At 32.6% G+C, this 25,898-nt stretch overlaps 1 protein-coding gene across 7 annotated transcripts in view; it reads left to right on the plus strand.

Moving 5' to 3' along the window:
• The first annotated feature begins 4,270 nt into the window (after positions 1-4,270).
• LOC132715005 (uncharacterized) overlaps positions 4,271-25,898 on the plus strand; it is a 77,577-nt gene continuing 55,949 nt past the window's right edge. For 3 of the 7 annotated variants that reach the window (XM_060697976.1, XM_060697975.1, XM_060697973.1), the window contains exons 1-18: positions 4,271-4,405; positions 6,540-6,584; positions 7,886-8,053; positions 8,236-8,409; positions 8,677-8,844; positions 9,308-9,481; positions 9,749-9,916; positions 10,382-10,555; positions 11,451-11,627; positions 13,131-13,313; positions 13,942-14,053; positions 14,449-14,584; positions 14,941-15,024; positions 16,092-16,466; positions 16,838-16,920; positions 17,265-17,328; positions 17,612-17,785; positions 18,207-18,460. In XM_060697976.1, coding sequence (XP_060553959.1) covers positions 4,339-4,405; positions 6,540-6,584; positions 7,886-8,053; positions 8,236-8,409; positions 8,677-8,844; positions 9,308-9,481; positions 9,749-9,916; positions 10,382-10,555; positions 11,451-11,627; positions 13,131-13,313; positions 13,942-14,053; positions 14,449-14,584; positions 14,941-15,024; positions 16,092-16,466; positions 16,838-16,920; positions 17,265-17,328; positions 17,612-17,785; positions 18,207-18,460 — 2,780 coding nt within the window. In that variant the 5' untranslated portion in view covers positions 4,271-4,338. Of the gene's footprint in view, positions 4,406-6,539; positions 6,585-7,885; positions 8,054-8,235; positions 8,410-8,676; positions 8,845-9,307; positions 9,482-9,748; positions 9,917-10,381; positions 10,556-11,450; positions 11,628-13,130; positions 13,314-13,941; positions 14,054-14,448; positions 14,585-14,940; positions 15,025-16,091; positions 16,467-16,837; positions 16,921-17,264; positions 17,329-17,611; positions 17,786-18,206; positions 18,461-19,119; positions 19,454-19,725; positions 19,888-20,257; positions 20,430-20,859; positions 21,048-23,174; positions 23,439-23,884; positions 23,994-25,490; positions 25,627-25,898 lie in introns of all 7 variants that reach the window. The other 4 variants (XM_060697972.1, XM_060697974.1, XM_060697978.1 and 1 more) reach the window with 4 other exon arrangements.

A 25,898-nucleotide genomic window follows, 5' to 3' on the forward strand; every position in this document is an offset into this window, starting at 1 on the left:
TGGGGCCTGAAGACTAAATGTTTAAGACTTTAGATTTATTTTAGGTTTTGACTAGTGGGGACTTCGGGTCGTATTCCCCTGCTTTGCAGAAGTATTCTCCGATCGAGTTAGATTAAGGTTCGGCTGGGGGTCGTTTGTACAAATGCTCCATGCAGTGCTTCTACGAGGCCTCCTTTGTTTTGCTTTGAGCGCGTTTCGGGCACCGCCAGTTGAGGGTTTCTGTGTTTAGGCAGGAAGCCTTTCCTTTACCTACGTAGAAGGGGGTTTTCTCTTCAATGTACAGCTATGGTATCATCGGGTTGTAGAAGTTCTGCTTGGGACTTTTTTTAAATCAAATTACTGCGAAAAGTTTTTGATCAGGTCAAGGGGAGGGGGGGGGGTGAGGGGGCTGTCGTGTAAGAAATGGTTTAGAAAATTTTAACATGAACCAAGAATATGTTCTTCAATGCGTTGGTTGGGGGTCTCCGTAGACTTACGGTCCTCCATAGATTGATATTGGTCTTTAAGGGTTGGAAAAGTCATCTTGTTCTCTTGAGATTTTAAAGGATTATTTTCTTCATAATTCAAGGTGTGCGTAAGGATTAGGAAGAGGGCATGGGGATTTGTACATTTTTCCACATACTATTTCAGAGATGGTTGCCGGTTTGGTGCAGCCAACCTTGGGAGGAATTTTCGCTTTCTAGAATGTGGTTACCCGGTGATGCGTTTGTGAGGCGGAGGCTGCTGGTTTGTTTCGTTTTACTGCATAATTATGACGGATTTGTATTTTTTCAGATTCACTGTTCATGTTATTGTCAACTAAAAACCAAAAGTCCGATGATGTTGTGATATGGATGCTCTTGTTGCGATTAAATGGTGTCTTGGAAGCCAGGACAGTTGTATTGTGTTAAATCCCAGGCCGCGTGGGGGATTGGGGGTGGGGTTTGGTGAAAAGGTGGGTGCTTTGGTTGGAGGTGTCTTTCGATTGTCAATCATTAGAGTTACTGTTATCAAGTGATGATTTTGAACCCTCCATAGATGAACTTGTATAATCTGTGAGGAAGTCGGTTCGGAAGAGGTCCGTATTTGGCAGACTTCATGATATGAGACCTTGTCTTGGAGTGTCACCGCCTCTGTTTCATCTTGACCGTGGTAATTGGATGGTTCTTCTTTGATGTCGAGCGGAACACGCTGAAGTTGCGAATTCTCATCATTTGGCTGTCGATGGTGCTCCTTTTTGTGTGGGTCGCAATGAGTGTTTCGTTGTCGGGCATTTTCTCTCTGGGTATTGTTATCTTGCGCTGGCTCGTGGTAAATATTGCCGGTAGGTTCACTTTCGGAGCTTTTTCACACAGCTCCTTCCAAAGCATTGGTCGACTGATTGGAGTAAGTGGGTCTGTGTTCTGGGATTTAGCTGACGTTTCTGTTTCTTCTTGACCGTCGCAATTAGATGGTTCTTCTTTGATGTCGAGTGGAATACGCTGGAGTTGCAAATGCTTATCTTGTGGCTGTCCCTGTGTTCTGGGTCTTAGCTGACTTATTTGGTAACCTTGTACTAAGGGTTTAATAATCTTACATTAACAATTATAGTGTTCGGCGTGATATAGCCAGTTATCTGTAAATGTACCGTTTTACAAAACAACGTTATACAAAAAAAAAAAACAAAAAAAAACTTTTATGAATATTTCGACAAGCCCGATAATCATCCCGATTAGTAATAACCGAGTACAGTGTAAGTAGTATACACAGACTCATTATCCTTCTCTTACTGAAAATTCATACAATGAACAAACAATCAATTTCGACTCTTTGTTAAAACTATGGAAATTATGCAAAGTGCCGATTGACGCTAGAGAGACATTGATGGGATTATGATGTTGCCGCCATTTGAGTTGCTGACTTGTTCGAATCCTAGACAGCCATATGTGTAAACATTGTGAGGCCCAACTCTAGCCAACAATCTCTGAGGTGTGTTATCTCTTTAAAGCCGCATGCCTCCAGCTTAGCTAAAATATTTCAAGATAATTTAACATGAGGAAAATGTACAAATATATTATAAAAAATGATTCAGGATTCAAGAAGTAATTTACATGTTATGTGAGATTAATGACTGATTTTGTAATAATTACGTGAATCAATATATTTCTACTGCGTGATATACGCAGTAAGCGCTATGTATGCATACATGTTTTTTGACCTCTCTTTGGTAATATGCGTGGATTGTAAGTGCCGTTTGCAATGTGCAAATTACTTTCTTTGATCACTTCGCAATATTTTTTTTTAAATACATTTTAAAATTTTTTATTAGAATAAGCATTACTCTTGAGGTGTACTGCTTTAAGGATTATAATGTAAACATAAGTTAGTTTATTTTGTGAATTTGGGAATTCTACTTAATGCATTCTACAAATGCAATTTCTTTTTGTACTACCTCTGTAGATCATCGTAGAAACAGGAAGAAAATTGTATTTTTCTGCGAAAAAGAAACGATAGAACTAAATGTACTTTTATCATTCTTTATTCTCTGAAATCAATAACCGTAGAAAAACTTGCGTGTCAATATTCTAAAGAATATCATTTGATTTAATAATTATCTCAGCTCATTCTTATTTGTTTGAATGCATCTTGATTTTATTACTAGAAGTCAGGTAACTGATATGCGTATAGCCACAATAAACAGTAAGATAACTGATAGGTCAAAACAAAGGTGACATTCCACGACGATTTTTGTACTGATAAACACCGTAAACAAATTGAACAAAATATTATTAAAGGGTAGGCTCAGTTACGTGTAGGTGGCTGAATGTAAACTGTATAATATTTTTTTTTTCAAACTACGCATGGGGGTTACCGAACTTGTTATTACGTTATTTGCCCTTGAACTTGAAATGTTTCGAAGATCATTAGTTATGTTTGAATAACTTTTTATAATACAGTATATATATTTCTATATGAAACTTCAGCATACGCCTTTTAAACTCGATGAGGAAACAGAGTAGAAAAAACGGAATCATTAAAGAATGCACAGAAACGACAAAATTGAAAACATTTGCAGACTCGATTTAGATTGACTGGTACAGTCAAGAAACCAGTTCCGGTACAGGACCAGTTCCTGTTTCTTCAATACCGTTTTCATTGATTTGATTTTTTTGTTGATCATTTAATGCAATGTGTGTCTGTCTAACCATCTGTTTGCACATCATGTCCTTTATTGTTCATGAATTGCCGTCTTTTGTCAAACAATATACATTGAATGAACAGGTCATGTGACGAAACGTGGCCACTGATCGTACTGGTAAATGTACGCTTGCACCCACACACCCCAACAATGGCTATAGCAAAATTAAACATTAAACAGTATGGAAAGTAAAAGACAAGTTGTTAAAAGAAAAGAAACACTCAAAAAAAAGAAGAAAAAAGCAGGCAACAAATCGTTTATCGTTAGGGTGTTCATACAGCATTCAAGTAGGAATATCTGAACCTCCCAACTACAAATAAAACATATAGAAAGAACTTAAGATAGCACAAACAAAACATTAATGTGCTGAACGTTTTTTAAGGATCGAAAATATACATCTTTGATCGAATGATCGGGACAAAGTATACGGGCCTGATCGAAGAACATTTTGGAGTCCGTTTTCGTTAATAATTAATTGTGACCTTATAAAAAATGACACTCTTTTCAGTACATTGTTCCATTATATATATATATTTTTTATGAATCTTGTCTTTCTAGAACATATGTTGAACAGAAGAAGTGACCCAAACCAGCATTTCATTGTCACACAATTTTGTAATGTAGAAAGATGAATTTCAAATTCATAAAAATATATACGCACAAATGATGATTTATTTTTAAAAGAGTTGACTGTATGGCGTGCTTTGGCACAAAAGCATTATTTTTATTGAAGTAAAAATTTCTAGTATTACAAGGAGACTAAGAAACAATATGAAATTCAAATACATCTTTTAAACATTTTCAATGTAGCATGGAAGTCAAGACGATAATTAACCCTTTTGAAATCAATGTAATTAGCTCTTCTTTGTGTCTAAAAATTCCGCGATGCATGTTTTATCACGCAATTAAGCAATAAGACATTTATTATAATAAACAAAGTTGTTTATCAAATAGAATGCAATTTCAATGAAGTATCTGCTTAGTTCGTTGAAATGAAATAGAAGAAGACATTCATTCAAACATTGTCATTCAATTCAGATCGATATTTCTTTAGCAACTTCCTGTTGTAATATAATAGTCGCTCATCTATTTGTGAAATAATTGAGCACAAAAAACCCTCCAAAAACATAACAAAACATGTTTTAACCGTTATAGGTGGTACTTCATATCGCTAAGATAAAATGGGAATATTAAAAGGGAGATTAAAGTTTTGTGGATTTATTATCACTTTTGTTTTACTTGTGAAAGGTAGATATATTAAATAATTTCATATGATTCCTATCTGAATTATTTTTAATTTACATTTAATAAATCTTTAGATCTATGGGCAATTTAAGTTGGAATTACTTTAATATTTGAATTCCTTTTATGTAACGATAAAGGTTGCATTGCTTTATAATATTTCAATTCATAGAAACTGAGGTGTTTTTTCCGTTTTATTTATTTAATCGAAATATTCGGACGAGTATTTTGAAAAAAAAAATCAAATTTTAACCCTCCATGCCTCCTGGTAAGCCAATAAAGCCAAGAAAATCACCCTTACGAATAATGAACTAAGATTTTAAGAAAAAGTAAAAATATTCACAAAACAAGCAATAATTTAATGATTAATATGTTGTATGCAAATATTGTCTGATTTTGCAGTATTAATCAAAATATATCTACTGCGTTACTAACGCAGTAAGGGCTATTTTTGCATATTTTGGCCTTTATTTGGTAGTTTATTCACATTAAACGTGCCATTTGCAATGTGTAAATTACTTTGTTTGTTAACTTGATAATATTTGATATTTTTTATATATATTTTCAAAACTTTATAAAAAATAGAAAAATTTGGAGTTGATCTGTTTTTATAAAAATATTGTGACTTTATTACTTTTCTTATTAATTATTTAATGCTGTAAAATAAAACGATATTAGACTTTCTATGTCTATGAATTAAAAAAAAAACATGTATCATAGTACATGTTAAATCTCACTAACCCCCCCCCCCCCAAAAAAAAAAAAAAAAAAAAACCCCAGCAACAACAACAACAACAACAACAAACAAACAAACCAACAAACAAGCAAAAACATTCAATGGGAAATGTTCGTTCGGGTAATTACAATGTAGGAATACAAGAACAAAAGCTTATATTTCTTCCTTTATGACGATGAAAGCTAAAATAAATAACAAATGGTGTTTAACATTTAAAGGGTATTTTTTTTACTGCATATTCATACTTTATTTTTGTCTCATTCGTATAAATAAATTCATATACATATATGCAATTATTCACATTAAATCTGCATACGATCATTCTATTTAAGAATTTTAGGAGACATAATACATGAACAATGAGAAACATATTCAAGACCTATTACAGTAAGACCAGAATCAAATAGTACAATTAAAATGTATATAAACAGAATATTAAAAGATAGGTAACCATCGCTAATCGAAAATTAAAAACTGCCTAAAAGATGATGTAAGAAATTGAGAACTGTGAATCGGAACCCTAACGCGCGTATAAAAACATTTTAAAAGATCGATTATCATCCAAGATGAGATCTTGCATGAACTGATTAGCAATGATTACTTTAACCTAGGTAAAAATACATTACAGTGTTTAAAGCACGTACAATGGCATTATTTACAAAGAAATAAAAGACAACGTTGTAGAATGTTAAATTCTTTGACATTCTTACAAATGCTTTTTCTACCTTTTTAGCTTATCAAATTAAGATTGTCGCAAGTCATCGTACACAAAGCAAAGCAAATGCATGTATGTTTAGGAATTTTGTAAATAAATGTATCTGTAACATATAATTTAGCTTGATGTTAAATCAACAATAAGCTTATAATGTATATCAAGCTTCAACTTGCGGAAAAATAACTTAACTGTACTGTGAAGTTGGTTTCATATTCCTGTGATCTGTTCCTGAAAAAAGGTTAAGCAAATGAAATTATCTACAAATAATAATATTAATATTAATAATAATAATAATAATAATGATAATAATAATAATAATAAATAATGATAAATAGATAATAAAAGACAGTTATTATAGAAATTAAAAAACAAACAAACAGAACACCACCTCCAAAAAAAACCAACAAAAAACGCAAACAAAACGAACAAATAAAAAAACAACAACAACAAAACATCCTTTAAGAACCACTAAACGCTTTTCGTGTTTGTTAGGTTTAACTTCACGATAATACACCACAAACGCTGTTTGCTTCACTGGGTATTTACAAACTCAAGTTTCTAAATTTATGTACTTTCGCATGGTTGATTTCAAGATATTTACAAATATTTTACCAAGTTCAGATAACCCGATATTATAGTTTTATAATTTTTATCTTGCAAACAATAAATAACCTCATCTATTATTTCAGAAACAAATGCGGTATACAATGATTCATCACAAGGAAACGTTACAGGTAACTTGTACATAATTTTGTTAATTTCTGAAAAATTAAACTCAGATAGGAAAGTGATTCGCCTCTTCTTTTTCGCCTGGCGTTTTAGCTTAATTGTGATAGCTTTTTATTTGTAGTCCAGGGTTCGTTCCTCGGTCAAGACGAAATGTCTATATACCAACGAAATGTTTAACGGTCATTTATTTTTCACACATGAATCAGAAATCTATGGATCACTTGCGGAGATCATCATCATCTTCAGTAATCGCCTCACTCTTCATAGAGCATAATCGCGATGAAGATATTTTGGTATTAACCGTTTGTTTATAAAGGGAAACAGGTAGATGGACCGACCGTTGATAGAAACTGGAAGACGGGGTGGCGTCCAGACTAACCAGGCTTATCTGTACAATCTGTCAAATGTCTATTGGTGACGCATTTCATTAATTTTTTTTGAATGTTCTCTTTTTGTTAATAGCTGGACACGATTTGTATGCGACCTAATTATTTAAAGAAACATTACATACTTTACATTGATCTACTCAAGAACCACTGATTTTTACCTCCCAGAATGCAAAACACTTATATATTTAAGAAATTATTTTTAGACTAAAAGAGCAAGATATTTATAATATGTATTATTATCTTTAAGTTGTTATCATGGTTAGACCATCATTGAAATACCTTCTGTAATGCTGGCTCTCCCATTAAAGTTTAAAGCTAATACCACACACTTAATTGACTTTTTCTTAACCATCGCTTATTATGTAATGGTAATATTACCTTATGTTGTAATGTTTGCATTGAAAAACTGAAATTGACATGACCTTAAATGTGTTGAAATTTTCGAAAAACAAACTAATCTAATTAAGCTTTTGGAAGATCCGAATTGCTTCAACCGTTTTAAAGATTAAATAAGCGTGATGAATTAAGCTTTATGAAAAGTGATATTTGAAACTAATTGAAAGTGAAAAATACAAAATTCGAATGTGCAGTATTAATGAACGATTAAAATGTATTTAAGAAAAGAAGATTTTGTCAAAGCATTAAGTACATTTTATTAGATTATAGCGGAATAGGCATATTAAGAAATGCGACAAGGTTAAACTGCTGATAAATTGCAAATAAACATATTATATTTCTCTAAAGAGTACCGAATGTGTAGGCTAATAAAATATGCGTATACATTAAAGAAAGTAATAGTTGCATTATTTATGAAAGTTTAAGTCTTATTAAAAGGTCTATCTAAATACATGCAAAAGGCATTGCAAACGTAAGAATAATTAAATGAGTACAAGTTCTACTGTTTTATTATATTTAAGGTTGTGGTGATGTTCCAGACATTGATAATGGTGTCATTGTTAGTAGTGTCAACTCAACATATGGTTCACAAGTGAATGTGACATGTGACCAGGGCTTTACTGCGGATAAATCATATATAACTTGTCTAACGTCGGGAGACTGGGACAATGTCACGTGTATTAGAACCGGTAAATGCTCATGCATGTTTTGTTGTGGATTTTATAATGAAATGATAGCATGACATAATAATCAATAATAATCAGTAATGATTTTCATAAGCAGTTAAATATATTATTTCTGTGAAATAATTTCAGTTCTAGTGATCCAAAGGAAAAATTGCTACTGAGACACGATATTTCTTCCATTTTAGAAAGTTGTGGTGAGGTTCCAGAAATTGAGAATGGTGTCATCACTAATAGTGACAACTCATCATTTTATGGTTCACAAGCAAATGTGACATGTGATCAGGGCTTTACCGCTGATAAATCTAATATTACTTGCCTGTCGTCAGGAAATTGGGACAATGTCACATGTATTAGAACAGGTATATGTATATACACTACATTATTGATTGTAAATGTTGAAATAATGTTTACTTTATAGTATAATAATAATCTGTTTTAAACTAACCCTTGAACCATGTTCATGAATCATAATAATAATTGTACATTTTTATGAAACTTTTAAAAGAGAGATCCACAGATAAAATGAGAATTAAAACAAGAAGTTGATCTCCCAGAATTTACAACCCATTAAAATATGGGGAAATAGTGATTAATTAACATCTTACCATTTAATGACTGTATTTAAGGCTGCAGTGATGTACCAGATATTGAAAATGGCAGTGTCTTTGTTATTGAAAATTCAACATTTGGTTCACAAGCAAATGTGACATGCGATCCTGGCTTTACTGCTGATAAACATAACATATCATGTTTGACCTCCGGATACTGGGAGAATGTCACATGTATAAGTGCAGGTATTTAGTTCTATATTAAAATTATATTGTAAACATGTTTGCCAAGCGACAATATACATCACTTTTAGTAAAGTTCTAAAGCTTCTAATGAAACATTTACAATGTTTTCAATGATATTTTGCTTTAGTTCTAATCAATTAACCATTGTTATGAAGCTTCAAAGGAATTGTTAAATGAACGAATTCACAAATTATGATGAACAATTTCGAAAGAATTATCTGAAGAAAAACTCATACAGACATTATGGAATGTTGTGAAATTTGCTATAAATTACACTGTTTCATGAATCTCATGTTTTTGAAGAGTGTATCACAAGTGTAAGTTTATAAAGGCTTCATGAATTGCATTAAATATGTACTTTGGTTTTTGAAAAGTTTATCATGTTAATGCTCTACAAGGAATTGAAATTGAAAATAATGGAATGAGCGCTTGCTACTGAGACACGATATTTCTTCCATTTTAGAAAGTTGTGGTGAGGTTCCAGAAATTGAGAATGGTGTCATCACTAATAGTGACAACTCATCATTTTATGGTTCACAAGCAAATGTGACATGTGATCAGGGCTTTACCGCTGATAAATCTAATATTACTTGCCTGTCGTCAGGAAATTGGGACAATGTCACATGTATTAGAACAGGTATATGTATATACACTACATTATTGATTGTAAATGTTGAAATAATGTTACATAATATTATGATAATAATCTGTTTTAAACTAACCTTTGAAACCATGTTCATGAATTATAATAATAATTGTACATTTTGATGAAACTTTTAAAAGAGAGATCCACAGATAAAATGAGAATTAAAACAAGAAGTTGATCTCCCAGAATTTACAACCCATTAAAATATGGGGAAATAGTGATTAATTAACATCTTACCATTTAATGACTGTATTTAAGGCTGCAGTGATGTACCAGATATTGAAAATGGCAGTGTCTTTGTTATTGAAAATTCAACATTTGGTTCACAAGCAAATGTGACATGCGATCCTGGCTTTACTGCTGATAAACATAACATATCATGTTTGACCTCCGGATACTGGGAGAATGTCACATGTATAAGTGCAGGTATTTAGTTTTATATTAAAATTATATTGCAAACATGTTTGCCAAGCGACAATATACATCGCTTTTAGTAAAGTTCTAAAGCTTCTAATGAAACATTTACAATGTTTTTCAATGATATTTTGCTTTAGTTCTAATCAATTAACCATTGTTATGAAGTTTCAAAGGAATTGTTAAATGAACGAATTCACAAATTATGATGAACAGTTTCGAAAGAATTATCTGAAAAAAAAACTCATACAGACATTATGGAATGTTGTGAAATTTGCTATAAATTACACTGTTTCATGAATCTCATGTTTTTGAAGAGTGTATCACAAGTGTAAGTTTATAAAAGGTTCATGAATACCATTAAATATGTACTTTGGTTTTTGAAAAGTTTATCATGTTAATGCTCTACAAGGAATTGAAATTGAAAATAATGGAATGGGCGATTGCTATTGAGACACGATATTTTTTCCATTTTAGAAAGTTGTGGTGAGGTTCCAGAAATTGAGAATGGTGTCATCACTAATAGTGACAACTCATCATTTTATGGTTCACAAGCAAATGTGACATGTGATCAGGGCTTTACCGCTGATAAATCTAATATTACTTGCCTGTCGTCAGGAAATTGGGACAATGCCACATGTATTAGAACAGGTATATGTATATACACTGCATTATTGATTGTAAATGTTGAAATAATGTTACATAATATTACTTTGAAACCATGTTCATGAATTATAATAATAATTGTACATTTTGATGAAATGCAAATGTAGTGATCTAAGAAATATTGGAAGTTTGATGTCTAGTAAAAGCTTGTAAAAATGTGCCCAGCATTGCAGATTGACAATTCCAAATTTACTTCACAAACAATTGTCGCAAGCTCATGTGACATATGATCCCGGCCTTACTTCGAAAATAACAAATTTTACATTGCATCTCTGAAGTTAAGATAATGACGTGATTATGCACTTTTTACCATTTCGTTAGATGAGTTATAAATGCGATTTTTTTTACCTTATGTATATTTTCAGTGGGTTTTTTATTCACAATTTGCTTTCATTAAAATCCGTTCTTTGCAATGAGTAGTTTTTATATTTATTGATAATAATTTTTGACTTGAAAATGAATAGAAAATGTTGCGTTTTTTCAATATACTGTATATGCATACTTAAATGCTATGGTAGCAAATTAAAGATTTGTATTTTAACAGTCAAACATTGAAATTTATTAATTTTTGTAGCACATGTATAATTACCTACCTTTCTTTTATTTTTTTATAGTTTTTTAAACACCTGTTTTTTTAATCATATCTCGTCGGTCGATCCACAAAACGGGCTTTTCTTGATAACTTAGTGGTAATTACCACTTTCTCTGCAAGTGACCTACTACTTACTCGCATATTTCCTGAACCAACATTGAGACGTTATTATCTTGTACCATGTCATTAGTTCTAATTGTACTTTAATGTAACATGAGCAAATGAAACATTTGAATGGTTGAAATAGTGATCGTTCTAAGGTTTTACTATATCAATAATTTTTTATAGGTTGCGGTAATATAGCCAGATACCTAACAAACGGCGAGATAGAACTGAACGACCCAGACAACACAGCATTTGGGGCTCTAGCAACCGTTCGTTGCAACGCAAATTATGCGCCTGAATTTCTGACAGTAATGTGTAATGCATCCGGAGAATGGGAAAATGCATCTTGTTATCCACTAGGTAAACATTACACCATATGTTGAGTAAACTTTACAAACACCCAGACATGGAGCGAATTACTTGTTGAAGAAATGCTCTTTTGCAGAATTTGTGCATTGAATACGAGTAAGCAATAGCATAACTGTATTTTGTAAAACTAATGCAGACTTAAAAAAAGTACTGCATTAAATTACCATTATTCTATTTAAGTTTTAACAGGCCAATATATACAAGAGTGAAATGTTTATATACATAAACATGTATATATAAAAAAGTAAAAACTATCCACAAACAGTACGTAGAATCAATCTGCTATCAACAGATTCATTGTTACATCTGTGGGATCGTTGGATTGTTACGGTTGCTGTAGGGAAGTTATCTTTAACATGTTTAAAACTGGGAAATAAATTTAATTTTGTTTGGGAATGGGTTATTGGAGGTAGGGAAAACACTTACTGTATGATCACACTGGATGTGGTTCTCTTTCTCTTTTACCCTTCCTTCCGGAATGGAACCATATAACTTTTATATACTTTATTTCATAACAATTATATTAAGGGAACTTATATTTGATTGTTGTCAATACAACAATATAGTTACATCGATAAGTTTATTGCAATAAGTCCAATATCAAGATTGCTTCTATACATCTACAGTGATGTGGAATTAGATGAGTAAACTACCGTACTGAGAAAATACACTTTGGTAGGAATTTCACATATTAAAAAGATAGGTGGGCATGATAATTACGAAAAAGATAAAGACAAGACCAGGACTTTTAAGTTTTGTCTACTTACGAAGCCTGCCAGGAACGTAATGTCATTATTAGAATAATGCTAAAATTGTAACATTGTAAGTGTACCCGTATTTCGTATCTGCATATTTGCATAATTTGGCTCACCAAAACACAAAAGTGCTCAACGTCATGAAAAGTCATGAAACAATACAGGACTGATTCTTAGTAAGTTTTCTACAAAAATTGCTCAAATTGTTTCGGTCCGCTGAACGATATGGTCGTCAAAGCTTACAAGAGAGAACCATTAACCTCTTCCTCAACAACTGGGTAGAGTTTGATGAAAATGAATTGTTGTCTGTATGGTAATGCTCATTAGGTGGTTCTTAACAAAACTTGCTCAAATTGTTCCAGTCTATTGAACCACATAACCACCAATGCTTAAAATAAGCTTGAAATGGCTTCTCTTTCTCAATTGTCAGCTAGATTTTGTTGAAACTCTACAGAAATGACACGTCAGTGGTTCCGTTCTAAAATTTCTATAATTGTTCAACAAAATTATGCCGCCAGAGAAAAAAATAGAACATCTTTGAAAAGGCATATCCTCCAGAACCACACATGTAGTAGATTTTGATATAATTGTACAGCAATGATCATTTAGCTACTCTTTACAACAAAAAATGGCTGACATTGTTTCAAACTTTTGAACAAGAAATATCTGGTTAGCTATTTACGGTCATGATGGCCTTCTTGTTTAAATTAAATCTTTTTAAATTTGAATCTATTTAAAGAATGCAATCTGGACAACTTACCAGTAATCGCAAACGGTGAAGTGATATTTGATTCTAATGGTAACCAGACGACAGCTTCTTCTGTTAATGTCAGTTGTAATCATGGTTACGCAGCAACGTCTCCAGTAGTAACGTGCCAAGGTGGTGGTCAATGGCAAGATAATGTTTTCTGTGTTTTCTATGGTAAGTAAGGACATGATAACCTGCCAATAGAATGTTATGTAGTATCAAATAATGCATATGATTGAATAAAAATGAAATATATTTTACAAATATTTTTGAGCGAATCTTGTGATATATTACATCTTGCGTCCATGCAATCGGCAGTGCATTATAAGTCTGTGTATTTGCATTTATATTAGGTTGATAAACCAAATAGTATGTGAATTGAGGGTTCTTTGTTGGCGGAATAACAGAGAACTTTAATTTAATGAGCACGTTCAGTTAACGTTTTATAATAATTCATATCATATCCATGTTTTTGTAACTATTAGACTAAGTGATATTAAAGCAAAGGAGCAGATCAATGAACTATTTTATGATGCTACAAGGAAAAACATGTCTTCAAAAAGTCTGATAAATGAATGATTTGAATTAAAAATGTTTAAATGTAATGGGAAAAACACAACACAGCAGGGTTGCATTAATGCAACAAAAAAAATTATAACGGTTATGACGAATGTTTTCAAGAACATAATATAAAGTCATCAAAATGTTTATATTGATGTTCATTTAGAACAAATGCTTCAAACATTGTGTTTGTACATTAACTGAATTGAACTTAATTGAATGCCAGTCCAATTGTTTTCAGATCTAGGCGTGGCTATAGTACAAACAGGTCAGACTATTCACAATGGGCAATATACGGGCTACTTTAAATGTGCGTTTACTATCGCCGATGGTCTTAAATACCGAATCAAATGGTAGGATATTAAATTGTCATTTCTGTAACATCTTCTCTGAAATTGTCAGCTTTGCGTTCTTCGTGCATAGTTGAATGAAATAATTTATTCAATTTGATATTTCCATAACTCTTCATTGGTTTGCAAATTTATTTGATGACTACATATGAAAACATGGGAGACTTAGTATGCTGTTTAAGGGAGCGGTTGCCTAATGGTTAAGGTGTCTGCCTCTCAACCCAATGATCATGGGTTCAAGCCCTAATCGGGTTACGACCAAGTTTCTTCATATGACACCAGTACTGGTTGGTTCAAGAAAGCGGACTCGAAAGTGATTTATATAAGTTGCAAGAATTTTTTTCGCAATTGACCTTGAATAAATATCGTTAAACCAAGTATGATATTGTATTGTTTAGGTATGTGCACGGATTTGAGTTTTATGACACCGGGATAATAACGTCGACAGATGCTTCAATATCTATGCTGTCAGATGACATGTTTAGTAATACAGTAACAAGTTATGCTCCATTTTCAGAATTCTTTAACTTACAGGTAAACTTTTAATGCTGACATTTAAGTAGTTTTAAGTATTTTCGCAAAATGATTCTTAAAATTTAACAAGAACGCAATTAAAATGCCATTTTCCTTTACTAAATTTCTTTATAACGTCTTGGATATAAAATACAACAAATAAAACAAATTATGATAAAATATTTTTTTTTAAATTCCAGATAAAAATTATAAATCTGAATTGCAATGTTGGTACCATACTTTTTTTTCAAATGTCAAAATGTTATAAATTGATGTAACATGCTGATTATTAGCTTTAGATTATCTATCACAATAATTGTATTTTGAATGAAGTTACTTTTGAAAATACGTCTATTTATTTCCTTTTCCGATATTAGGTGAAATGTTCGGCAGCAGTTTATGATGGCGCCGGGGAAACTGAACATGAAAATATTACAAGCATAGAGATGACCCCTCTGCAAGTAAGATTTATGGTACCATTGTACCCTCATTAATGTCTACCAAACAAATAAACATGTCATCACTTCGTAAATGCCGCTTCTTTTTAAAATACTGTAAAATATTGGTGTGTGTCAGTGGGTGTGTAAAATTTAATTGGCATTATGCCTATCCAATCGTAAATGGTGAGTGCACAGGTAAAAGTAAAAATGTTTTTATATATTTTCATCATTGTGTTCAATTTTGTATTTTTCTTTGTAAACATATTTAATTATCTACGTGTTCCGTGAATATTTGAATAAAGATTGTTCGGAATGTATCAACAACGTTCAATTTTTAATAAGAATTTTTATAATTTAGGAATTTTTCATATTTTATTCTTAACAATTTTTTTATTATCTTTTATTTGTCAATCACCATTAAAAGAGTCAATCTTCTAGAATATATAACAAATGTAAGTCAATTTGACAGTGAAATAATGAGCCTAATGTCGCTTTAAAGATGCGATTAGGTAGATTTGATTATCTGTTTTTGCTAAGTACATGAAGTTTGCACAGAGATCGATATTAGACTTTCAGCTCGACATTCGATTAATCAATATCGAGATTGGATTGGAAGCTGGCTAGACACTTAGCAAACATTCAGCTCGACATTCGATTTATCTCTGTTGAGCTGGAATGTACAGCTGGCTAGACATTCAGCACAACATTCAGCTCGACATTCTTATTTAGTTTGTTTCTTGTTGAATGTTGACCTGAGATGAGAAGCTGGCTAGTCATTCAGCACAGCACTAAGGTCGATATTCCCTTTAATAGTCTCTTTTGAATGTCGAGCTGCGATGTGAAGGTGGCTTGACATTCCGCACAACATTTACCTCGACATTCGTTTTTATCTCCTTTTTGAATGTCGAGCTGGGATGTGAAGCCAGCTTTACATCCAAGCACAAAAGTGATAAATCGAATGCCGCTGAATGTCTAGCCAGATTCCCATCCCATCTCGACATTGACATTTTTTAATTTGACATCAGTTCAACTTCCTTCATATCAGTAAAATTTAAATGTTCCCTTGTAATATTTTTTGTCGTTACAAGATTTCAACAAATAGCATAACAATGATGAGAGGAAAGGAAGCTACGTTCACAGTTTACCTCAATTTCCCCTTTGGCTGTTCCACTGACACACCAGAATGTGCTCTTAGATTCATTGTCTACGATCCAAACGATTCCTATCACTGCTATGACTCATCTATAGCAGTTATACACAGCGACACTTGTGGCGGGAAAGTAGACGGTGCCACTCCAGCAACACTTAGCCATGTGTCAACAGCAAACACATTCACAAATATAACGATAACAACCAAAAATAATCGCTGGTACCGACTTCGTTGGAGATTCTCTCTTGTTCTGAAGCTAGCAGCTGTTGGAAATTCAAAAGCGTTGTGGAATTCACCATCAACAAGTGTCTCGGTAATATATATATTGTATTTATCAGCATGTTCAATATAATACTTATCAGTTGGTATTGTATGCAAGCTGTTTTATTTTAGGTTAAAGAAAAAACAACGTATGTTGAACTTAAATGGCACGTTTCTTCTCAAAATGCTATGTAAACTATTTCAAATTTTAACTGTTTGTCTTCGTTGTTGCAAACAAAAACAGCTTTTAGTTTTTCCGTCCTGGCTATACAGGAATCGTTTTCTTACACAAGATTATTTCATTTTACATACTTATAGAGGTAATTCTAAAACGCGTTAAGAAAACAATATTATATATTTTTTACGTTGGATGGACGTTTAAACATTTTCTTAACTGTTCATGATATTATTCTGTACGTTAAGGTAACAGTGACAGAAAATTACTACGCCAGATACCGAGGCTGTTACTCGTTTGTCGATCCGTACATCTACACCTTTGATAGGAGGTATTTTTTGTCATCATTTTCTATTAGGCATAAAGCAAAATTGCACGATCACTTATAAAAGTTGTTTGCTCTTGCCATTTGTGATGAGGCAGTCAAAACTAGATTTAAGAATCTTATTCATCTAAATAAATTATAAACTAACTAAACCCAGAAGGTAGACAAATAAAAAACACATCAACATAGTAATACTTTATAAATACTTTATTTTTAGCAAACATCAGATATATAACTGTTGACATCAGGCCATAAGTTTGAAAATGGTTAACAGAATATGATAAATATAGTATTCCTTATGGTTACTTATATCTTAAGTGTTTTATTAAAATGCATGTTTATTACCGCAGGTGGTACTCGAATCAACTGCTTGAGGAATTTGTTCTGTACCGACATAAAACGCTTCCAATCGAGGTTTGTTTCTTTACGTTGAAAGTCATTACTGCAAAGAAAATGCAAAATATAAAAATCTGTTCCCAAACATATGCAACAAATAATCTTGTCCATACATAAGGTCAATATAAGATTACTATGTACATTTTATTTCGATTTGCAAATCTCTAAAAAGGTTTATTAATGTGGAAACTAAAAGAAATGTCAATATATTTCTCTTGATAAGCATAATTCTACGACGCCACATGTCAACTGCAATGTTATTGTGAGTTAAAGATTAACAATATTTCTATATATTGACAAGGTTCAAACAGTAACTGCTGGTTGCAATCGCTGGGCGACATGCTCTTGTGCAGTGACGGTGCGTGCTGGTGGAGATGTGTTTACAATCAACCACTGCTCCGGTCACCTGTCAACTTTCCTTTCGGCAAAGGATGGTATTCTGAAGGTTTATAGATTATGGAGCACTTATTACCGGGTAATACTTTAAAAGCAAACATTCTTTGATTAAAACAAATGAATAAGCAATATGCAATAAAGTTTAGAAATACTGTATTTGAAGAGAAGATAAAGTGGCATGAAAGAAAAATCCATTAACGATTCTGACATGCAGCTTTGCTTATTAGTGTATACATGTATTTTTATGAAATTTTGATCATACCTTGATACTGTCTGATGTTATTCTTTGTATATTTTATGCTCAAAGCAACGTCCATTAGATGTTTATAGTACTATTAGTTGCGCAAATATTGTTCCGAAAAAAAAAATATGATCACAAAAAGACATTAATCTACTTTTTCAAATACTACAGTTGTGTAAAAAATAAATATGTTTTTAAGTGATAAATGCATTATCTCTAATTTAATAAGTATTTAATTTCTGTAATTTCTTATTGTAAGATAATCCTCCCGACGGGAACGGACGTGTATGTATATGTGATGTCCTACTTTAACTACATGATGAATGTTTATGTCGTACCGACACCGTCGGACTTTGAGCAGACGGAAGGGCTATGTGGGAATTTCAACGGTGATTTTAGGGACGATACTATACTTCGCGGTACAACCCAGTCTGATCCGGTCGAGTCAAGTTATGGCTATTGGTGGTGGTGGAGTGATTACTTCTTCCCTCATCAGTTTGCCTATTCTTGGGGGTAAAGATATTAACATATCAGCTTATATTAATTTATATTTACAACTTCTTGTAACTACGTACACACCAAAGTAATACAAAAAAATATTAAAAGTTGCCTACAATATCGTTTTGATCGTCCAACAGTATTTATAGTATAAAGTTCCTTTAATTGTTATTATGTGGTATGAGTAGGTTATAAAAGACTTATAAATAGAACGTTACCAATCGCCTCTGATCAAAGTGAACAATTTGTCGGTGAGGAAAGTATCCTAGCTATACAAATATATATTATGTCTATAAACGCGTATGTTTAATCCATGTTTAATTGATGATTATGTACCAAAAACTTCTACTTTAGCGGGTGGTAAAACTCGTTTAACCGATGAATCGTTTATCTAATGTCATAAGTATAGCTAAAGTACGACATAATATCCATGTGCTCCAAGTACATTTATTGTAAACTATATTATATTTTCGATACATGACAGTCGTTAATACACTTGCAAATCTCGATTTATAAGGATCTGTGTGCATCTACAGTTTGAAAGTTAGCCTGTCATCAAGCCATGAATTTAAAGTGACATCAATTGTTATGCGCATTGTATTTGAATTCTTTTGGAGGTTTCACAGAACCAGTAGTAATGTAACCGTCAAGTTTTATATTCTTTTATTTAATAGCCTCGTGTTGACGGGTAGACAAGACGAAAGCCTTCTTAATCCTGATGTTTACGAAAACGTCCAAAGCTGGGATAGTAATAAGAAATTATGTGTGTGTCCGGACGCGAGAACCGGGAGTAACTATGACGCCACGTGCTCCGCAGACGAAGAAGCGATATGCACTGGATATGTTTGGCATTGGGGTACTCGCATAAGTCCTCAAACAAGGGATAAACGTGACGTTGATGGCGGCCGAAAACATTCGAAAAATTTTGAAACAGACATTAAAAAACGATTAGACAGAATGAGAAAGAAATGGGAAAAATCGCGTGAGGAACACACGTTATTACGAAAGGTTATCATTTGGATACGCTATTTTCTTACATATTTTATCATTGAAAGCATTTTACTTCAGCTGAACAAAAAGGAAGTAATCAAGCATTGTCTATTTGAATGAAGTTGACTAAAATAACCTCTTTTGTTCGACAACGAAACGTTAGTAATGTAGTAAAACATTACTGTGCAATTAACACTGGCATTTCAGTTATAACAAATATATAATCGTCTTTTATGATGCTATGTCGTAGGAAACCAACGCGCTAATTTCCCTGCATTTTTTCTATGTAGAAACGGTCAGTAAACAATACCACAACAATATCAATGGAGGAAGCAGAACAACTGTGTGAAGAACAATTAAACAATAATTGTAATACGTACTCCAAGAAAGATGACGTCAGCGATGTTGCAGAATCAAATGATACTCTCGAAAACTGTGCACGTGATACGGCGGTAAATAGACACCTTGGAAAGCAATAAACATAAAAAATTGTTCTTTTTACAATATATTTAAACAAAACGAGAGGGCACAGTTAATTTACTGATATACTTGAAAAAAGGCTTTCATCATACTAAATATTACTCACCTTTCATCATTTAATGTGAACCTTTTGTCACCAAAAGTTAAAAATGAAATCAGTCCTGCTTATATCATACATATTCAACTTTTTCGGTATAGTGAAGCTTTCATCATATATCATTTTATGAACTGTTCTTGTTGTCTCATCTAACAGTTTTCCCCCTGAATATGACAATATACTAAATAATTCATTAGAGAATCTCAATTGACTGACTGGGGACATTGTGTAAATTTACTTTTTAGATAAGTGGGACCACAGAATGGGTCACTCCTCATTGTGACGCAATTACACAGAAAGTTACAGTAGAGATTGAAAAAGATGTTGAATTTGCCGAGAATAACACTGACTTGGTTGATAATATCAAAGAAAATTCCTGTCCGAGTAATTGTAGCGGACACGGACAGTGTGTTAACCGTAAGTACATTAATTTGAATTTAGATAATCTGCTAAAAATATGATAAATTAAATTGCTTGTATGACTTCCTATTTTCTAAATTCTACTTATTCCGTCAACGTCCAGAAGTCATGATCAAAATGTTGAAATATACTTTTGAGTTTTATGTAAATTTTTGTTGTACTTTAAAAATCAACACCTTTTCTAGATTTATTTTTTGAGAGTCAAAAGAATACAGTTTGTTAAAAAAACATTAAATGGTGAGGTAATGGCTTATAATATATGATACGCATATAGCAGATTGAAAAATGTTGATACCTCTATACTACCTGTTTGTTTTTCTCAGTTGATTCATTGAAAATATTGATATTAATATTTTAGCAACAGACGCACATTTATTGAAATTTGTCTTTTCATAAGGTATATGTTCCGTTGATTTATAATTTTCAGAAACATGTGTTTGCTTCCAAGACTTTGGAACAGATCTTTGTCTTTTGAATCTTACTCTTGGTCCATTGATCGAAGAACTTGCAGACGAAGGAATTTGTGACGTCAGTACGGGAAATGAATGTGACTTTATTCTTATAGTCGGGAATGGCTTTGTTGATACTGCAAAATGTAAATTGGCAGTCTATGTGGTATGTTTCTAGCAATTCCTTATAGTAATAAGATAAAAAGTCATGTACACAATGTTTTTAATCTTAAAACAATGGTAATTACTTTGTTACCTCTGGTTAAATCTGCTATTTACCAATTTTTCTTTAGAAAAAAAATCAATATTCAATTCCCTTAAGGATCAATATATATTTTAATACAATTTTATTTCATTTATACATAATTATGCAAAAAAAGTATTATGGTGACATAGTTGTAACAAATGGAATATTAAGATATTCTTTAAAACATTCTGAAAGCATATTTATTATAAAAAGTATAAATTTTCGAAAAAAAAAATACAAAAAACAACAACAACAAAATTTTCTCGAGCTAACCATTTAAAGACCACTTGCCCAATTCCTTTGCAGATTCAAATTTATACAAGTTTGGATAGTCTTCCTTACCCATTATAAAACCAAAAGCTCTGACCCGATCAATATGACCGTGAGATTTCCGTGTGGTATTGGCGTTTTCCTGATTATCGAATTGTTCTTTGTCTATAAAAATGACCATTAATACACCATTTTCACGATTCAACCGTTTAAACACCACTTGTCCGATTCCTTTGCAAATTCAATTTTGTACAATTTTAAATGGTCTTCCTTACCCATTATAAAACCAAAGCCCTGTTCCAATCAAAATGGCCATGAGATTTCCGCGTGGCATGGTCATTTGCTGGATCGTCGATTTGTTCTTTGTGTATATAAATGATCGTAAAAGGCACCATTTTCTTGACCCAACCGTTTAAACATCACTTGCCTTGTTCCTTTGCTTATTCAATTTTGTACAAGTTTGGAGGGTCTTTCTTATGTTGATAAAAAAAGTGAGCACTATTTCGGCGCCGCCCCCCATCCAAAAGGAAAAGAAAAGTTTTCGCCAAGAAAATTTTGGACTTGTGAGAGGCTAAAAAAGACTCCAGGTCAATAATAAGGTAACGTGTAACCAACGCTGAAAAGCCTTTGGCTCTATCTGAATCCATTGAGAAGTTGAAGCACTTTGAAATCAATTTTGATGGAGAAAATCAACGCAAATAGTGATTTTTGGCAATTTTGAGATTTCCCCTCGTTGCCATGGTAACAGGATGTTAAAGACTGAGCATGTTGTTACAAAGGCGATGGACCAGTTAAAATTTGTGCCGAATTTGATTAGTATTGAAGAAGTTTTTATAGCTTTATAGTAATTTGAACTTGTAACGGGAGACTTTTCAATGAAAACCGCCATTTTTCACAAAATGCTCATGCAGTAATGGGTTAAACAACTCTTGACCGATTCCTTTGCAAATTCAATTTTGTACAAGTTTGGAGGATCATCCTTACACATTTATAAAACCCAAAGCCCTAACCCAATAAATATTTCCTTGAGATTTCTGCGTGTCATGATCTTTTTCTGGACCGTCGATTTCCTCTTTGTGTAAATATATGATCGTGGAAAGACCCATTTTCTCGAGCCAACCGTACCAGTCCGATTTCTTTTGCGAATTTGATTTTGTATAAGCTTGGAGGGTCTACCTTACATATTATTAAGCACAAAGCCCTAACCTAATCAATATGTCCCCGAGATTTACGCGTGACATAGTCATTTTCTGGACCGTCGATTTGTTCTTAGTGTATATAAATGATCGTAAAAAGCACCATTTCTCGAGCAAACCGATTAATCACCACTTGTCCGATTACATTGCAAATTCGATTTTGTACAAGTTAGGAGGGTTCATCTCAAATATTATAAAACACAAAGCCCTAGCCCAATCCATATATCCGTGAGATTACCGCGTGGCATGGTTGTTTTCTGGACCGTCGATTTGTTCTTTGTGTATGTAATTGATTGTAAAAATCACCATTTTTTTGAGCTAACCTTTTTAACACCAGTTGTTGTCTGATTCTTTGGCAGATTTGATTTGTACAAGTTTGGAGGGTCTTTCTTACACATTATAAAGCCCAAAGTCCAAATCCAATCAATATGTATGTGAGATTTCCGCGTGTCATGGTCGTTTTCTCGATCGGCAATTTTGTCTTTTAGTATAATAATTTATGTTTATTAATAAATATTGTTATAATATAAAAAATAAATTTCATACCGATACTTGTATAATTCTTTCTTTCATTTACAAGGCTGGCACCGATGGTAATTTTAATATGACCGAAGAGTTTGAAATTAATTGCACTTACACAAGTTACAACGAACTATATGCCCAGGTACCCGAAATTTCAAATTCATCGGAGGATACTAACTCTACGCTAATTGCCCAGATGGTTAAGATATCTGTAAGTAACGATGGAACAAATTTTGGTCCACAGCAAACAGTCGTTGTACTTGATACCACGTGCCAGGATAGCCACACAAACACTGACAATGAAACAATTGTTACTTTGAAAGTAAGTTAAACAGTATACATTTATAAATTCAATATTTCTGAGGTTCTTGTCACTAAAATATACAAACGTCTTTTAACCTAAGGTATGCAAAAGCCAAAAGTTCTAAGTACTTGAACACAAGTCTGCACATTTAACCAGACTCTTTCTTTGTCTTCACAACTAAGTATTTTAATATTAATGCTCAATATATTACCAAATTACAAATTACAGCTCCGTATTCGAAGCATTCTAAAGATACACACTGAATTTTTGAGCGATGAAACATACATTACTTCAATCAGTATGAATAAGTGTACTTCTTCATATAAAATGAATTTATAATATTCTTTTAGCTTGTTTTGTAAGCTTAAGTTTATTAATTATTAAAATATAGTTATTGTGCTTTCGTAGGAGTTAAGCGCAATTTTTGACATGAAATAAATCAAGAATATAATTTTATATCACAGTCGGGATACTGTTACATAGCAGCCACGTGTTATACGGCAGGTACATACCTTGCGGGAAGTTCATGTGCCAAGTGTGACACTTCACAGAATCTGTTTGTTTGGACGGACGGTAAGATCCAAATTTATATTTTTTCATTTCTTTTGAAGATAATTATCTTTTTCCTGGACGCGGTGCTCAATGAACTAAGCTTCTTGAATGTATAAGTAAAACATTTTCTAAAGTTAATTTCAAAATTTCTGTAATTGTTAATATAGAAAATCTACGTAAATATTCATTTATTTAAAGAAATCCTTGATGAAATCGAATATTTATTTATAAATTGAAGAAACTTAAACTCACCCAGGACATTACATACTTTATACCGGTTTACAATATGATATTATATAACATAACCTGTGTACAACCTTCTAATTTTTTTAATTCTTTTGCAAGTAACAAATACAAATTTGACTTCTTGAAGAATATTTAGAAATATTGAAAAATGTGATAAATCGTTTTTAGCTCGACTATTCGATAAGAATAAGTAGAGCTATTGCAGTCACCCGAGCGTCGGCGTCGGCGTCGGCGTAACCACTTATGTTAAAGTTTTTGTAATAGTTCAAATATTTTCAAAGTCCATTGACATATGGCTTTGAAACTTTGCACACTTGTTCACCATCATGACCCCAACCTGTAGACAGGAGGAGGTAACTGTATCAAGCATTTTGACAGAATTATGCCCCTTTTTCGACTTATAATTTACGTTAAAGTTTTTGTAATAGTTCAAATATTTTCAAAGTCCATTGACATATGGCTTTGAAACTTTGCACACTTGTTCACCATCATGACCCCAACCTGTAGACAGGAGGAGGTAACTCTATCAAGCATTTTGACAGAATTATGCCCCTTTTTCGACTTAGAATTTACGTTAAAGTTTTTGTAATAGTTCAAATATTTTCAAAGTCCATTGACATATGGCTTTGAAACTTTGCACACTTGTTCACCATCATGACCCCAACCTGTAGACAGGAGGAGGTAACTCTATCAAGCATTTTGACAGAATTATGCCCCTTTTTCGACTTAGAATTTACGTTAAACTTTTTGTAATAGTTCAAATATTTTCAAAGTCCATTGACATATGGCTTTGAAACTTTGCACACTTGTTCAACATCATGACCCCAACCTGTAAACAGGAGGAGGTAACTCTATCAAGCATTTTGACAGAATTATGCCCCTTTTTCGACTTAGAATTTACGTTAAAGTTTTTGTAATAGTTCAAATATTTTCAAAGTCCATTGACATATGGCTTTGAAACTTTGCACACTTGTTCAACATCATGACCCCAACCTGTAAACAGGAGGAGGTAACTCTATCAAGCATTTTGACAGAATTATATGCCCCTTTTTCGACTTAGAATTTACGTTAAAGTTTTTGTAATAGTTCAAATATTTTCAAAGTCCATTGACATATGGCTTTGAAACTTTGCACACTTGTTCACCATCATGACCCCAACCTTTAACCACCTTTAAACAGGAGGAGGTAACTCTATCAAGCATTTTTTTTTACTATCAAGCACTAAGAATAGTCGAGCGTTGCTGTCCTACCGACAGCTCTTGTTTTTTTCAGCAGGATGCAACACTGAAGACGACACCAACAAAAATTATTTAATTATAATTGGAAGTTGTGTTGGGGGCGCTATACTGTTCGCTGCCGTTGCTCTAGCTATTTTCATAAAAGTTCATAAGAAGGCAAAGTCGGAAAGGTATAAATATATTTTGCAACTAGACTATCTAAACCATTGCTTTTAAAATGTTTGTTAATTTTGTGTTAATTATTTTCATCCAATTGTTGCTTTCGAATTATATCATATTATGTACAATATATTTCCTGAATACTGTATATTCTATTTGGACTTTTCATGTCCTGTCCAAGATAAAAGAATCCAAATTACATCTTTTCAGAGCATTATCCTTTAACATGATGATAACAACTAATTCATTCAGTACATACGAGTATGTTAGTGCAACTTATGAA

Source organism: Ruditapes philippinarum, unplaced genomic scaffold (genome assembly GCF_026571515.1).
Source record: "Ruditapes philippinarum isolate M1 unplaced genomic scaffold, ASM2657151v2 ctg173_1_1_1_1, whole genome shotgun sequence".
In the NCBI taxonomy this organism is placed as follows: Eukaryota; Metazoa; Mollusca; class Bivalvia; order Venerida; family Veneridae; genus Ruditapes; species Ruditapes philippinarum.